Below are 16,443 nucleotides of genomic sequence, written 5' to 3'. Positions count from 1 at the left end.
TCTTCGCGACATCATTTGGTGAACCCGACGTGAAGAGCAGCAGGGGAGGACGAAGATGGATGGCGAATATCTCATGGAGGCAATGGCAAGAAGGATGATGGAGTTTCTGAGAGAAGAGAAAAGAAGAAATGAAGCCCAACAAGCCGTCGACAAAGTAGTCGAACGAATGAGCTATTTCAACGGCGCCGATGTCCAAAGTTTCCTAAAAGTCTACAATGCGGAGATGGATTCAAGAGGTGTGGACAAAGCTATGAGGCTAGAGTACTTTTGTCGGGTGGTGTCTCAACCGATCTTCAAAGATGTAGAAGAGCTTCTAGAAGCTCATGATTCGTGGGCGACTTTCGAGAAGGCTCTATTGGAGGAATATGACTATGAGAGACTAAAGGGACAAGATCGACGCAACTTCGACCAATGGGTGACATCAGCGAAGACCTACCAAGGTGCGACACAAGCATTCGTAGACTTCGAGCATCATTTTTCTCAATTGTCGGAGCGGGAACAAAGATTGGTGGGGGTCGATAAGGTCCTTATGTTCGTGAAGTCAATCGATCGAATGGAAAGGATGGCGATCGGCCTCAAACTCGAAGAAGATGACGGTGCAAATGGACTCATCGAGGATTGGAGCAAAGTGGAAAGTGTATGCCGACTACACGATAAGGGGCAAGCGAGAATATCGACGACAACAAGACGGCCCATGAGGGACGATCGAAGAGGGACGAGATGCAACAACGCACCACCAACAAAAGAAATGAAGCTTAGAAGGGAGACAAAACCGAGGCGAATGGTGATCGAGGAAGAAGAGACCTCCCAACAAATGCGGGTTAATGAAGTGGCCGATACAAAGGCTCTAGTTCGGTATGACGGTACCGAGAGAGAAGGTGTGAAACAAGTCACCTTCTTGTCTTACAAAGAAACGACGGCGAAGGAGGAGGCCGATGACTCGAGGACGGCGAACGCCACTTCGAGGGAGGATAAATGTTTCGGAACACGCATTGTGTACGAAACATCGGGTGATGACGACGCAAGCATGAGAAAAGCTTGCATGATCGAGGGAGGAAAAGTGTTTGAGTCTGAAGAGATTGAGGAGGTAGCCATGACAAACGACATCGAGTCGGAGGTGGCTATGGACGAGTCGACAACGGATAGCCATGTCAAGACTTTCTCCACGATTGTTCCAGAGACTTCGGCGGTTGCACCCATGTGCCAACGTGAGACCGGAGAGACGGAAGGTGGTGACGGGAAGACAAAGGCCCAACACAAAGAGGAAGAAGATCAAGGAAGAAAGGATATCCCCACACCTATTCTAGAGACTTCGGCGGTTGTGCACGTGCGCCAACGTGAGACCGGAGAGACGGAATGTGTGGACAAAAAAGAGGACGACCGGAAGGGCGATGAAGAAGACAAGGTAAAAATGTGCATGAGCGAAGGGATTCCTTCACACTGGTTCCGCAGACTTCGGCAGTCGAGACCGTGTGTCGACATAAGACCGAAGATAAAGGAGGTGGCGAAGAGGAGACAATATGGCTCGAGGCGAGCATACATGGAGGGAAGGATATGGCCGACGTGGAGGCCAAGGATGAAGCTGCGGTTGAGTTCGATGGAGAGGTTGCATGCGGGAAGGAAGGAAGAGTCGAGAACCGGTTGAACCGGAAGACGATCCGGCCGGGATTCCGACCCGAACGAAGGAAGATCCACATGGGAGCCGATCGACCGGGGCCGACCCGGCCGAAACCTGATTCGGCGAAAATCGATCAGACGATTCCGATCCAGAAGGGGGCCGACCCAGCCAGAATCAATCGGTCGAGCCCGACTCGGGGAAATGTGAATGCAGACGAAGGCCAACCAAGCCAAGAAGCGATCGGTGGAGACCGATCCGGACAAGGGCAAACCCGGCCTAATCGGAGATCGACACGAACGATCTACAATACCCAGTTGAAGACGGTGAGCGTGAGGAGTGGCCAGGAGTCCAATCGAAGGACACGCGCGGTGGACGAAGGAAGAGCGGTCGTATCGACGACATCGTTCGGTAGATCTACTACAACCGATCGGGGAAGAAGGTGTGAGCGCCGGATATGGTGGATCGGGTGGCTACGGTGGTTCGGTTGGAAAGATTGCGCATACTCGAAGTGGAAGACGAAGTCGACGAGCGTGTAGAGGAACTCGGTTGATCACCGTTGCCAAAGATCTCACCTCTTCACCTTTCTCGGCACATACCGGAGGATGTGCGGGTTTGGTGGGGGTGGATGTCGTGACGATTTTCGGCTACGGTGTGAAACCGAGTGAGACGAATAAACCAAGGATGTGCAACATTGCACATGCACTTAGCAAATAAACCTAGCCTAATGGCACTTGAGTTCATACAGAGGGGTGCAAGCAAGGATTGAACCTTGCACCTCTAAGATACAAGATAATTGCCTTACCACTAGGACAACTATCATATAGTGTAGATTATATGTATTTCCTTTTCATATACAAATTATAGACAAAACAACCATAGAAAACCATGTGCACAAAACCATGGTTTTAAACCCATGGTTTGTGCATGACATAAGCAAAACCGTGTGCACAAAACCATGGTTTTAGCCCATAGTTTTGTGCATGTCACGAGCATGGAAAGACCTATAAAAGCCTCTAGTTGGGCTTGTGTAAGGGGGGCTCAATATGTGATATCACCAACACCATTATCATCAATATAATATTTGTCTTTATCTTCTTCATTATTTTCTACTTCTCAAGTGTACAAGCTTTCTTCTTCTCAAGTGAACAAATTCCGTCTAATCTTACATTGATCGTCATCTCTTCGATAATTCCGCGAACATCCTCCCCAGTCCAAGACCCCGGTGGTCGCTCGAGTAGCACACGCACGCGCGAATCTTCGCGACAGCGTAAAACAGAGAACAACACAGAGAGAGAGAGAGAGAGAGAGAGAGAGAGAGAGAGAGAGAGAGAGAGAGAGACAAAGAGAGTAGAACACAATTTCAAAATTATATCAAGACTCTGTACACACACTATGCTAAGTAGCATTATTTATACAAGTCCTCTTGGGACTGACAGAAGTACCATGTACTTCAATGCTCACATGAGCATCTGACACTTACTACGAGACTATAGCTACCTAGTAGGCTATCCTATACTAGGCTTCCGATTGGACTTCTGGTTGTACCCGGCCTCCACTGCTTGCCGGTTCGGTTGCTCACCGTCATACCGATCCGTTTCGCCCGATCCGTCTCGCTTACCGGCTCCGGCTTATTCAGCCGATCCAGCTCCGGTTGAGCTTGCCGCTCAACAAAGAGCTTGTACAATCTGAAACATGCTCCTAAACTTTGGTACAACGTCTTTTGCTATGATGGACGAGGCCTGAGATTCCTATGTTAGGCTAGAAGCGAGACAAAAAACCAAAGATATTGAGGGTGTTTTGATTCCTAGCTTCTTCTTAGTGCTACGTCAAGGTAGTAGGACAACAAACAAAAGATATTGAGGGTGGTTTGATTATGATGTAATCAAAAGTGTGGTAGGTTTTTAGGGTTAGGGTTAATGAGAATGATGATGATGATGATTGATGATGAAGATAGACATTGTGTAATGGTGGAGATGATGAATGGTATGATGGTGAGAGATCATGAAGATGCAAGACAAGCATTGAGAAGCATTGCGGGGTGGGGGGTGGTGCCTAGAATGGCTCCACCCCCCTCCCAAGGGGGTTCAACGTTAAGGGGGGAGAGAGAGAAAGATGTCAAAGAGAGAGAGAGAGAGAGAGAGAGAAATGGTTATTCATGTTTCATTCATTCCCCATAAGGGGTTAAATAGTACAAGAGGGGGTAGATACATAGGGGTATAAGCCCCCTCGAGCATTCATATTGGACACTCACTCACACCTCCTCGTATCCATCCACATGCACACACGTGTGTATGTGTTCACATACGTATAGACTCACAATTACATTTATGCCCCCTACACATACACAACATCATGATAACATTCGACCCTCGGTCATCACACTTGACTCTCCGTACATCTCGTACGGGGTAACATAATATGGCACGCTCGTGGGAAAGTGCCTTGCACGTCGATCCCACATGCCTTGATGATGATATTTCTTCGACCGGAACTTCCATCGGTCCTTTCAACGATCGACTCCCTCGATCGGAATGCTTGACTCGAACATCTTTGTCGGTCAGCAAATCGTCCGCGACACAAACATTCTCGTTCTGTCGGCTAACGAACTTCATCATGGGTCCAAAAACACGTTGTGTGTATGTGTGTTCTTCCTTTAATTTTGTGTGAGTTGTCGTTGTTGATCACATCCATTTCTCTAGGTGGATGAGTTTTTACAATTTCGTCGGTGCCCTCAAGTTTATGAAATTTTAGGTTGCTACCCTTTGTTTTTGAAATATTATCAAATACCCTCATGTTTTAAAATTATGTTCCATACCCCTATCATTCTCTCTTGCCCTTTCTCTATTTTTCTTCCCGTCCTATCTTCTGCTTCAATTTCGTCTTTATCCATTCCTGTCTTCTTGTTTTTGTAATGCTCCGACTTCGTCTTTATCTCTAGGTTATTGTTGTGGTCCGTTATTACACTCTCTCTTGTGTGTATCCCTCATCTCTTTCTACTTCTTTCTGCTTTCGTTCCTTCTTGTGTTCCATTCTCCTCCTCTCTCTTTCTTCTTCTACCTCTGTTTCTTCCACTTCGTTCTTGTTCTGTTTTTGCGTTTCGGGGTAGGGAGGAAACGCAACCTTCACTCTCCCTTTGCTTGCACGTCATCTCCTTCTTTGTGTTGCCGTCGTCGTTTCCGTCCGTCTATATTCATTGTTGTCGCTTCTGTGGCCGTTGCTATTCATCGTCTCGGCGTCTTTCATCTCTGTGTCGATCATCACCATCTCCCTTTCTCGTCGTCGCTAGGCCTGTTCGGCCAGTCTCCAGTCGGCTACCTGTTTTGGCCGAGATTCGTCGCATGACCACTCTATTCACTCGTCAATATTTGGCCATCTATCCGGCCGTTCTTGCGGCCTCCGTTCTGGCCGCGGTTCGGCTGTGTCTAGCCGTTGTTGTCTATCGGTTGTCAGTTGGTTGCCGTCTCTGTCTTCGGCCCTTCTGGTCGTGTCTTTTCGGCCGCCTCTACAACCATTCGATGTTTGCTATTCCGGCCATCGTCCGTCGCTTTGTCCGGCGTGTCCGTCGATTCCAGTCCTCCTCCCGCCGTCTGTCCGGTCGTCGGCTATCTAATGCTTGTCCATCCCGTCCGCTCGTCTGTCCGGTTCGTCCAGCCAGTTCTGCCATTGTTTGGCATCGTCATTCGTCTGACCGCTTTTACTCGGCCGTTTGTTGTCCGACCATCTTCGTCGCCAATTTTTCGCTACCACCGCTGATTATTTGCCGCCACTCCTGTTGTTGTTCAGCTATTGTCCCAGCCATTTGTCTGTTGTCTTCCGGTCGTGCGTCTGGTCCGTCGTCCTGGTCGCCTGTCTGCATCCGGTTATTCCGACCAGTTTCCGACCCTTCCGACCGCTCTCCAACCGCGCAGACTGTTGCCCGGTTGCTCTTCAGCCGCTGGAGAGAGAGAGAGAGAGAGAGAGAGAGAGAGAGAGAGAGAGAGAGAGAGAGAGAGAAATGGTTATTCATGTTTCATTCATTCCCCATAAGGGGTTAAATAGTACAAGAGGGGGTAGATACATAGGGGTATAAGCCCCCTCGAGCATTCATATTGGACACTCACTCACACCTCCTCGTATCCATCTACATGCACACACGTGTGCATGTGTTCACATACGTATAGACTCACAATTACATTTATGCCCCCTACACATACACAACATCATGATAACATTCGACCCTCGCTCATCACACTTGACTCTCCGTACATCTCGTACGGGGTAACAAAAAGGAGACATCCACCAATGTTAATTTCTTTTTGCTTCCATGTGTACGGTGAAAATGTTTTGCACTTGGAACCAAGTTTATTGTAAATTTGATGGTTAAATTGGTGATTCCACAATGATGATGATGAAATTCTGGATCTTGACATTGTCAATCTTTTTGTAAGACTAGTATGCCCTAAATGGAATAGGGTCCCTTTTTCTTATTCCCAATTTCTAATCAACGGAAGTTAAGGGAAAAAGAAAACAATTTCATATCATTGTGTGTGCTTGTCAATTAGATTTTTGACGACCTTTTCTTGCAACACTTTCAGGATTTAAACTCAAGTCTTTTCTGGCAACAAGGTTAATTATTATTATTAGGTTTTGCCTCATCAAATAACAAGTTTGTGCTTCATTTGATAATCATGCTTCATTTAGGGTTTCCCATAACAAATTACAAAAGTTTGTGTGAGTAGTAAAAAGCCTTTTAGGTGCCATTAATTGTAAAGGTAATGCTACTATATGGGTAGTATAATTCTAAAAATAAAATAAGTTCGTCAAAGTCTCTAGATTAGACATAGCTCTCTCCAAGTGTTCTTTTGAACTATTCAGATGTGTGAACTAGCCAAGGGAATTGTAACTTAGTTTGGGTTACATATCCTCCCCTCATTCACATATGTTTCGATTGGTTTTGCATCTGGTATATTAGCTTATCTCTCTTTAGGTCATAACTCATTCCATGTACATATTCTCTCCTCTTTCTCTACATAAGGCAACATAATATCCACATAGGGACTACACCTTAAGATTAGCAACTAGGGTAATCTTTGTGTTGCAACACTCCTTATTTTGGGTCTGATTACAGTCATGTTTGTGGCATTTTGAGGACGTTATAATAACATTATGTACATTCTTTATGTTATTTCATATTACTATCATAAATTGTAAAGATAACTTTTTTATTTCCCCAAATGTGAAGGGTTTGAATTGACCACGATATAAATTGCACTTCCAATCATCATTTGTCACCTTATTCATCAATGGTCAGACATATCAACTATATAAAGATCTTACAATTTCATATCATAGATTCAAGTGTAATATACACTAGGGCCTAATTACCAATGTATTCATCATCATGGATTCTAGTATAATACACTTGGTCTTTACTACCAAAGTGTTCATCGTCATAGAGTTAAGTATCCGGCACTAGTACACCGGTTATGAAGATCGCGACACCAACGAAAGTCACCAAGTGCAACCAAGCATAGGAAAATGGCAGGATAGAACAAACCAAAGGACCAATGTAGCCCAATCGACACTCTAGTGTGAAAAAGAGATACTTCGTAGAAAGCTATAAAACCCACCTTTTGGTGACTTTTAAGCTTTCTCATTCTTGAGAGTTCTCTTCCCATTAGCATATTAAAGCTCTTTCTCTATCTCCCTAATCCTTATTAGAGGCCACAACTTTGTCTTTGAATGTCTAATTCACTTTAATGAGTCCCTTATATTGACGCCTAGCCATTGGTGTAGAAATACCATTTTCATATATGGGCCATGTTTGTAAAATCAAGAAAGGATTGATCTAAAATATAAGGAATACCATTTTCATAATCATAAATTAATTTAGGCCTACATATTTAAGGCCATATGTGTAATTCTAAGGAAGGTTCTAAAAACATGGCCATTTTATAATTATTAAACATGTTTCTAGAAACTTCTCGAGAAGGCTAATGAGGTTATGAGTAGCCTATCAAAGCCACTTAGGGAGGGGGGGGGGGGGGGAATCCAAAAAGAAATTAACAAAGGAAGCAATCAATCAAGGAATAAAGTGAAGAAACAAACGATATTGTTGAGCAAGAACTTGAAGTGAAGCAGAAGACGAAGAAGACGAAGATAGTGATCAAAGAGAATAAGATAGAGAAAAGGAAGAGTTGCCCATGGTGAGCAAAAAAGAGAAGGGTGACAAAGAGGCAAGAGAAAGGGGAATAGCCTATTACAAAAGCTTTCTGCCATTAAGCAGTGAGCAAGAGTTCATAGCTATCTCCCTACACAGACATGAGAGGTGTAAGTTAAGTCATTTTACATTCTCGTGACAATTAAAGTAGTTCACATATAAGTGATGTAAATTGATATATTCAAGTAATAAAAGCATTCAATTTCACTTTATCCTCACTATTAACGTCTATTTCATATAATCATGCTCTTTCCCCCAACCATCTCATTTACTTCTATGACGATTCCAACTGCAACAATGTGTCCTTACAATGAGCATAAAGTGGACCATGGATGGCAGACACATATATTTAGCTCTATTAGGCCTAGCAATAGCTCATGCCTATGTGAAGCATTAGGCCTACAAAGAAAAGGGCTACCCTTGCCTTGAAAACAATAGATCTCAAGTCATTAATGGATAAAGAGAGAATTTGTTTATAGGACAAACCTCTTGCCTATGTGAAGCATTAGGCCTGCAAAGAAAAGGGCTAACCTACCTAGCCTTGAAAACAAAGATCTCAAGGCAGTAATGGATAAAGAGAGAATTTGTTGATAGCACAAACTACGTGAATATTTTGAATGTTTTATAATGACATTATTTTCTGCTGTTATTTAGGGCAATAATTCTTTAAATTGGTCACAATAAGCACTAAACAAGACAGAATTAGAACTCCTGGATCTGGTTCAAAAACTGTTAGTGTTAATTAAAATAATGCAAAAATCTGAGTTTCAAAATGTACACAAACAATGATAAGAGTGTCTGGCGTGAAAAAAGAGAAAATTACAAGACTACTGTGAAGACAGCCCAATAAAAAAAGGTGGTCTCTCCCAGTAACTTATTTGAATATGTAGCTCCAAAGCAACAGAGATCACGTTAAAAAGCAGTGAAATATCTGACTGATGCGAAGAAGCTGCAGATTAGATTAGATGTAGTTATATATCCAAAGATTCGTCCAGCCATGGAAAGCTTCATCAGCATTTTCTTGTGTATACTTGCATGACTCGGATGTCACCAGAGAGCCAACATAGCAAATGTTTAAACTCGAAGTTCCGGAAACCATCTTGAGCCGCAAAGATGGTTAAAAGAGTCACCACTGCTATGAATAGATATGCTACAAGTATAAACAAAACCCTAACCACCCAGGTAACAAAGTGAGACATATATCCCTTCAAAAAACTAGGGTATAAACTCAATGGATTTGTCTACAGAGCTATACAAGATCTGCATCTCTTGCGATGAAGAGTGTGTTATAGGAAATTTGTGAGCAAATCTCTGCATCTGAAAATAGCAAATCACTGTAGATATGAACTTAAGTACAATCGAACAGCTATATCAAGAGGTCTACTATCACCCCCAATAGCAAAAACCTGTACTGGAACTGAAGCTAAAAGACGAAGTGTTAATGGCAACACAGCAGGTTCTGGTTTCTTGCCAGCAGCAGTATTATCTTCATTTATTTCATTTGGTTCAACCACTGCTTCATCACTCATGTCGGAACTATTTGCTGGATTCACTACATAAGCTACATCAGTTAATACTCTTGCTCGACTTTGTTTTCCTTTCTTCGAGCTTCTCTGTGTTACCATGTCTAAAATCGCTGTGCATGTCATGCTGAACCACTCTACTGATAATCCTTCTGTATCTTCATAAGTAATGCGCCGCTCCATCTGCAAACAAAACCATAGACATCAAATCAGCAACTAGAAGGATATGTCGTTGTAACAAACAAAATCGTAAATATATGAAACATTAACAAGATGTCTCCCCATACTCTCAAACATTTGAAACACAACAAGCATTTTGTCTTACAGCAATGGCATATACGTAGAGTGAGACAAACTTTGGACCAACAGCTAGTACCCGTGCTTCTGAGAAAATCCACTGCATGTGCACAAAGGATTGAAATTTTGTTAAAACTTGAAGAATGTCATTAAGTCCTTCATTCATATACAAAGAATATAGTATAATTATTTTGAGGAAACCTCAAGATAACCCTGAGCTCTTCTTTGTTCCCTAAAGTGCCCCTACTGTAATTTAGTTCCCCTAATGCCCTTGGGTAACTTCCGATAAGAAAAATAACACAAGCTATTTGAGCAATTATATGGAAAATTCATCTGCTTCTAAGTTTTTTTATGTACCATTTGAGTAACTATGTGGTCAATTAGTTCCCTTCTCCATTTCTGGGGTCGACCAAGGGCATTTCGAAAATTAGAAAACCACACAGGAGTATTTGGGTGTTTTGTCCCTATTATTGCTTACCTCTTTCTTCCTAAGCATAGCCCAGAGGTACACCTTGTCGCTGGCATCTCTCACATTCCTACTTGCTAGCTTTCGCCTATTGCAATGCTCAGCTAGTAAAGACAACTCTTGACAAGATGGAACTTTATGGTTATTTGCAGCAGTAGCCAAAGCTTGTTGGCCTTCGGGAGATTCAACCTTCTGCTTGTCCAACAAGGGACCAGTAATGTATCTGTTAATTATAGAAGAAGTTCCACTGTAACTCGCTCCTGAAAGTAGACCTTCAGCCTCTAAAGCTGCCGCCAGAGTTCTATGAACAACAATGTCAGGATATCTGCGAATTGGGGAAGTAAAATGGGTATAGAGTGGCGTTGCCAATGCATAATGAGCCCATTCTTCTTCATTTTTCAGCTCTCCAGTAGAAAAATATTTAGCTAGTTGCATCGGTTTAGTTGCATAAAGCATCAAAATGCTACAAAAGGCAGAATCCTCCTTGTGAGCTTCACAGAGCTTACTCAAAGACTCATGTAATGCACCAGATGAAGAAGCATCCAATTCGAGCCCATTCTTGCTACAGAATTCCTCCAGCTCTTTTAATTTGCGGAGGTTAGGTTCAGGATGGCGTCTCAACAGTGCACAGTCAGGAAATGCACCAGCTATTACTTTAGCAACAGTCATATTGGCCAAAAGCATGAATTCCTCCACCAAAAAATTAGAGTCCTGATGCTCATAGAGGCTACTGTCATTAGGTGTTCCATCCTCATCTAAGTCAAACACAAGTCTTGAATTTTGGAGACTGAGAGCACCACCTTCAAACCTTGCAACACGCCTATGTTTTGCTATAAGGTGAAGAACCTTTACATCATCAAAAATTTCAACCCATTTAAACCCCCCATGTAATTGAGGCCAACCTGAATCTTCTGTACAATTCTCTACCTCATCATTTTCATTTACTGTGACTCTCCCGTCAATAATATCCTGTACTTGCGAATATGACAGTTTACAACAAGATTTTATTATAGTGCGCCCAATCCACTGGTCAACAATCTGCCCTGAGTTATCAATATCCCACATAATAGAGAAGGCAAGGCGATCAACCCCAGGGTTAAGAGAGCATAACTCTTCACAAAGTACACGAGGCAACATAGGAAGCACTTGTTGAATGAGATAAACACTGGTCGAACGATTCTGTGCTTCCTTATCCAGTTCAGTATCTGGATGAACAAAGTATGAAACATCTGCAATGTGTACACCAATTCTTAGCAGCCCATTTTCCAAACTCTCAATTGACAATGCATCATCCAAGTCTCTAGCTGTAGCTGGGTCAATTGTGAATATTCTAGAACTTGTAAGGTTTCTTCTTCTCTTGAACTCCTCAGATGGTATACCCCAAGGTATCTCAGGTAGACATTTTAACACTGACAAGGGAAATTCTGCACTGTGAACAGCATGCTCAAATAATATGGCCGCCAAATGGGCATCTAATGCCCCACCTTGGCCAAGACTGTGAGTAACAACTGCATGGGGAGAAAATCTATCCTCTTTCCATTCCACAACAGAAGCTGCCACAAGTTCACTGCAAAGCTTTGGGTCACCCACCAGATATTTCTGTTTGAGGTCAGTAGGTAGATCATTGACAAAAACAATCATTTTTGGAAACCTGGCATCAGATGGTACAAGCAATAAAGAGGCGTTTGATATAGACGCTTTGGATGGTTCTTTCACGATATACTTATTGCCAGCCTTATGATCAATTTCCAGAAATCCCACAACTGTTTCACGGCGATCTGACTTCTCTAAAATTGCTACCACGTCACCAGTAGGTCGCTTGTCAGGATATGATGCCACAAGATCCCGTAAAGTTTTGGTTGCACTGCTCAATAGAGGAGTATCTGTCACCTCCGACTGAAGGTCATGCTGCTTCTGACCCTTGTCATTTTTTAATGAAATATTTGACATCAAGTCATCTAGCAGCTGATAATTTACTTCACTGTCCTTTACTTCCATTGTGGATTCAATATCTGACAAAGCATCTGCATCTTCTCTGCTACCTTTTATATCAGTAACGGATGTCAGTTCTAAATCGTCACATTGGCCCTCCTCATCTATAAGCTGACTCCCATGGTTGCAAGCAACGATATCAGTCACTCCAGAACTAAGATCATTACTGTTCTGATTGGCAACTGATCCTTTCAACTTGGTCCAATAAGGAACAGGATTGATGACAATCGCAACAACATCACCGTCAATCTGCAAAAAGTAATTGACATACCTTAGAATAGGAGCATAATGCAGGACTGTTAAATATTGTCCACATTTACAGGTTCAAAGGACTCACTGCTCTATTTTGGGCTTGGGCACCTTCAATAAGTACATCGACTGCAACACCATCTATGGTTGCATATGCCTGAAAAAGAGGTAGAGAAATTATTTTAATAATATAACAAATACTGAATTGTGTACTATCAGAAAAACCAAACATTCAACTAGAATTATCACAAACATTCAGATATTCAACTACTAATAATTTACAACTATTCAGCTGGAGTTCTTAAAACAAGGAACTGAAGGTAAGAAACCTCTACAAACAGAAACAGAGAAAATGACATATTAAATAAATCAAGAAGAAATGATTCTAGCATCAGTTAAATTGGGCTGATCACATTTTCCATCCTTATGGAGGATGGGGCAGTGAGAATGCTTTATTTAACGCTAATTCAGAATATGAAACAAAAGCATGCATCACAGATGTGTATGGTGAATAAAGCATAGACAGGATTCTCTGAGATATGTGCATATCAATAGGATTTGATAAACTGGGATTACCTCATTCCTACAATGTACATTAATTCTTAATTTACAGCGGAAAACCTTGCCATCCTGCAGAAAAAAATTTGGTGTCAATGATCAGAATTTAAAATGCATAGTACATAAGGAAACCTTTAACCAAGGCATGCATATAAAAGATGTGTACTAACCTTAATAGCAGATTCCACTTGTCCAGATGGCCAATGCATAGGAAAGAAGGTTCTATCATGTGTGCCCAGTTCGTTCTTTTGTTTGTGAGCATTAGGTGAGCAGAACCGTGCTACAGGGAACCTTCCCAGACAAGAATTTCCAGAACCACAGTTGGCCACAGACAGCTTTGAATCACTAAATGAGTTGCTTGTGCTGGTCTCCTCAAGTGAAGGAGTTGAGCCCACATATCCATCTTCAGCAGAGGTAGAGTTCTGAATAATCCTTGACACATAACTCTCTGCCTTAACTTTCGGACTGTACTTCAGCTTCTCATGCTTAACATTTGGAGAATCCATCCCTGTAGGGACTGCCATTGTTTTATTGTTCCACTTTGTCTTTGGTAAGGGAATTGCTGGAGTATCTCTAGCTCTAGTCTTGTTAGGAGTGCTGGAAGCCAATTTAGTGAAGCCATTAACACCAAATCCTGTCATTGAGAGAGAAGCATTCTGTGCAGAACATGCGCCAGAAATTGACACTTTTGAAGTATCACAATCTTTACTATTAAAACAAGGACTGGGCATGCAGCTTGGGCTTGGACTCCTTAAACAAGATGTAGATTCTTGCTTGGAAACCACTAACTCCTTAGCCCCTGAAACAAACAAGTGTACTATAATATAAGCATGCTTCTATATAAGAACTGATAACTTACAAAGCAACATAGGATACGTTGTGAGACAGGTAAAGGGAGCAGCAGGGTGATGCTGAATATTTTTCATCCCCTATGTGGAAAAGAGTACAGACTGCAGATTCAGCAGGAGGTCGTAATGTAAATCAAAGTGAAGATTTAGAGCTTAGATGTGCTTATCAAACTTTAAACCTAGGATATAAATCATGAGGCAATAGGAAAAAGAGAATAGAATGCACAGTGCAGCTTCATCAGAAAATAGTCATGTAAAACAACACGAAAATTTAAAGCTTACAAGTGCTTTACAAACTTTGAAACTAGGATATAAATTACATCAATTTTTTATTGAATAACCCTCAAACAAGGGACGGCAAAAAGAGATTGGGACTGGGGCCAGTCCTGTGTTACCTTTGCCAAAAGTTAATGATGTATAAACACAAATTTAGAAGTGCTTAATAGAACTAGAAATGACAGACACTGGGATATAAATCCCAGAAGAAAGGGAATGACATCTAAACAAGGGAATGACAAAATATAATGGGACTGGTTCCAAAGTTGAAAAGGCAGACCCCTGTTCCTATGCTAGCCATCGCTGAAAATATGAACAAAACTTGGATATAAATTAAATAAACTAATGAATGTTCTTTCATCAGAAAGTAATCACGGCAGAATTTCAAGTATCATGATGCTCAACTCTACAACTAGGATAGAGGTCCACATACAGTACATTGCTACAGAAAACACCATCAGCTAGTGTAAATGATCACTCATGTTTCAAAGTGCTTAAAATTATATAATTCTGATATAAATCATGCAGATTCAAGAAGGCAACCATGTAAATTGGCAGACAGATTTAGGACTGCTTGACAATCCAGAAACTAGCAAGAAAATAACATGAACTGAGGTATAAGGTATAACGCACCATCCAGGACATTCTTTAGTAGGCTGCATATTCACCTTCATCAGAAAACAATCATGCAAAACACCACACAGGTTTTGAGGTACTTGAACAGAATAGCAGACAGGCTTTCAAAATTTTGAGCTATGTTCACAAATCTGAATTGTTATGGCTTGCATTACGAAGAAGTAGAACCGAAATTGTGTGCAAAATATCCAACTCAATGCCTTGATTTCTAGTTGGGGTTAGATATCAGTCCAAAATAAAGAGTTTTGCATGACATATCTAACTTGATATCTTTGTTCGCCAGCAAGTCATGGAAATGCCAAAAAATGCAAACAGATAATTGCTTTACTCAAACAGACAAAAAACAATGCATACGGCATCACAAACTATATTTACAGATCGTTGTAGCTTTGCAATCAGCAAAAATCAGAAGAGAAAATAGGCATATGCCATCACAAACTACATTCACAGATCTACATAGTCTAGTATTCAGTTCAAATTCAGTAAATTAACAGGCGTATGGCATCACAAACTACACGTCAATCTGTACTGTTTATCAATGAATAAAACCAAGTAAACAATTGCTTCAACAGCAAAATCAGAAGACATAACGGGCATTTGTCATCTCAGATCTGCATATTCTATCATTGAGTGCATATGCAGCATATAATAGGATATCGCGTTTCCAACTACTTTCAAAGATATCTGAACGGTTTAACAATGAGCGAAAACACATTAACGGTGATTCAGAGGATGTAACAGGCATATGTAGCGCAAAGTACATTCTCGGGTCTGCATACTTTAATTTATGCACCGAGTTCGCAGTAAGACTCCAAGAAAAGAGAGAGCGTTTAACGCATATTATGATCAAATGGGAGATTATAAAGAAGTACGTAAAAGTACACATACCGTAAGGAGAAGAGGATGCTTCTGAAGAAAGTTCCTGAGAAGATCGGAGAGAGCTGCGTCGGCGGCGGGGTTTCTTGTCAGAATCTGCGTCGCTGAGGTAAGGTAGAGAGGGGGTAGGGCTGGCTGTACTTCGGGTTAATTCAGCCGTACTCCTGGAGTGGGAGCGAGACATGGACGGGGAGTCAGCGTACAGGAAAGGAGGAGCAGGAACGGCGTTGTAGAGCTCGGTCTTCGTTTTCTGCTTCAGAGCGATCTTCTGCTGCTTCTGTTGCATCGCCATCGCTGAAGGAATGGAAATGTGGGAGAGAGACAGAGAAACAGAGAAAGAGAGAAAGAAGAATAAAATCGAATCAAATGGTGGAACTTTTGTTATTTCTTTTTGGGTTTTATGTTTCTGGGGCGGTTGGTTTCTGTCGTTGAGTAAAAACTTTTTTTAAGGAAATCTCGTAATAGGTGCCAAAAAAAAGGGTTTTATTACCAACGATTTTTCTCTTTGTTTTTTACCTATCGAAAAAAGAACTCGTGCGAATGCCAGATGCATAGATCAAATCGAACCAATCCAGAAGCAAATCCAATCAACTAGGCATTAGAGGAATAGATGATTAGATCATCTTATTTTGATCGACCCTTCCAAATCGAGAAGCAAATCCAATCAATAAGCATGAGGAATAGATGTTTGATCGATCCCTCCACATTTCATTTCCCTTTCCACACCTTCAATATGCATCAGAATTTTTCATGAACATTGTATTCTTCTTACATCATAGTTCGATCAAACTAACTGTGTTGATAGAGATAAGTTGTTTGATGCAATGCATAGCAATGGGCCTGGTTCGGTTTCTTTGCCTTGAAACTGAGAACCGAACCGAACTCAGCCGAACCATTTATGTATA

General features: G+C 41.8%; 1 protein-coding gene across 1 annotated transcript; it reads right to left on the bottom strand.

Moving 5' to 3' along the window:
- Window positions 1-8,580: 8,580 nt before the first annotated feature.
- Window positions 8,581-15,873, bottom strand: LOC147862820 (DIS3-like exonuclease 2). Its single transcript, XM_087320973.1, has 7 exons — window positions 15,551-15,873; window positions 13,073-13,701; window positions 12,921-12,974; window positions 12,433-12,501; window positions 10,116-12,344; window positions 9,666-9,737; window positions 8,581-9,523 (listed from the first exon to the last, which is right to left on the bottom strand). The coding sequence occupies exons 1-7, from the start codon at window positions 15,828-15,830 to the stop codon at window positions 9,149-9,151; spliced, it is 3,708 nt and encodes a 1,235-aa protein (XP_087177099.1). The 5' UTR covers window positions 15,831-15,873; the 3' UTR covers window positions 8,581-9,148.
- Window positions 15,874-16,443: the final 570 nt, after the last annotated feature.

The sequence above is a fragment of the Azolla caroliniana genome, unplaced genomic scaffold, assembly GCF_043228905.1.
Source record: "Azolla caroliniana isolate FFs.n. ecotype wild unplaced genomic scaffold, voAzoCaro1.0.p SCAF_6, whole genome shotgun sequence".
Classification (NCBI taxonomy): domain Eukaryota; kingdom Viridiplantae; phylum Streptophyta; class Polypodiopsida; order Salviniales; family Salviniaceae; genus Azolla; species Azolla caroliniana.
This window is presented reverse-complemented; position numbering and strand designations above follow the sequence as displayed.

Excerpts from the sequence above, each read along its gene's own strand:
- LOC147862820 (XM_087320973.1), bottom strand. The coding sequence starts at position 15,830 with ATGGCGATGCAACAGAAGCAGCAGAAGATCGCTCTGAAGCAGAAAACG. Across the intron at positions 13,702-15,550 it reads AGCATCCTCTTCTCCTTACG|GGGCTAAGGAGTTAGTGGTT; the intron begins GTATGTGTACTT and ends TGTTTGTTTCAG. Across the intron at positions 9,524-9,665 it reads TCTACGTATATGCCATTGCT|ATGGAGCGGCGCATTACTTA; the intron begins GTAAGACAAAAT and ends TTTTGTTTGCAG.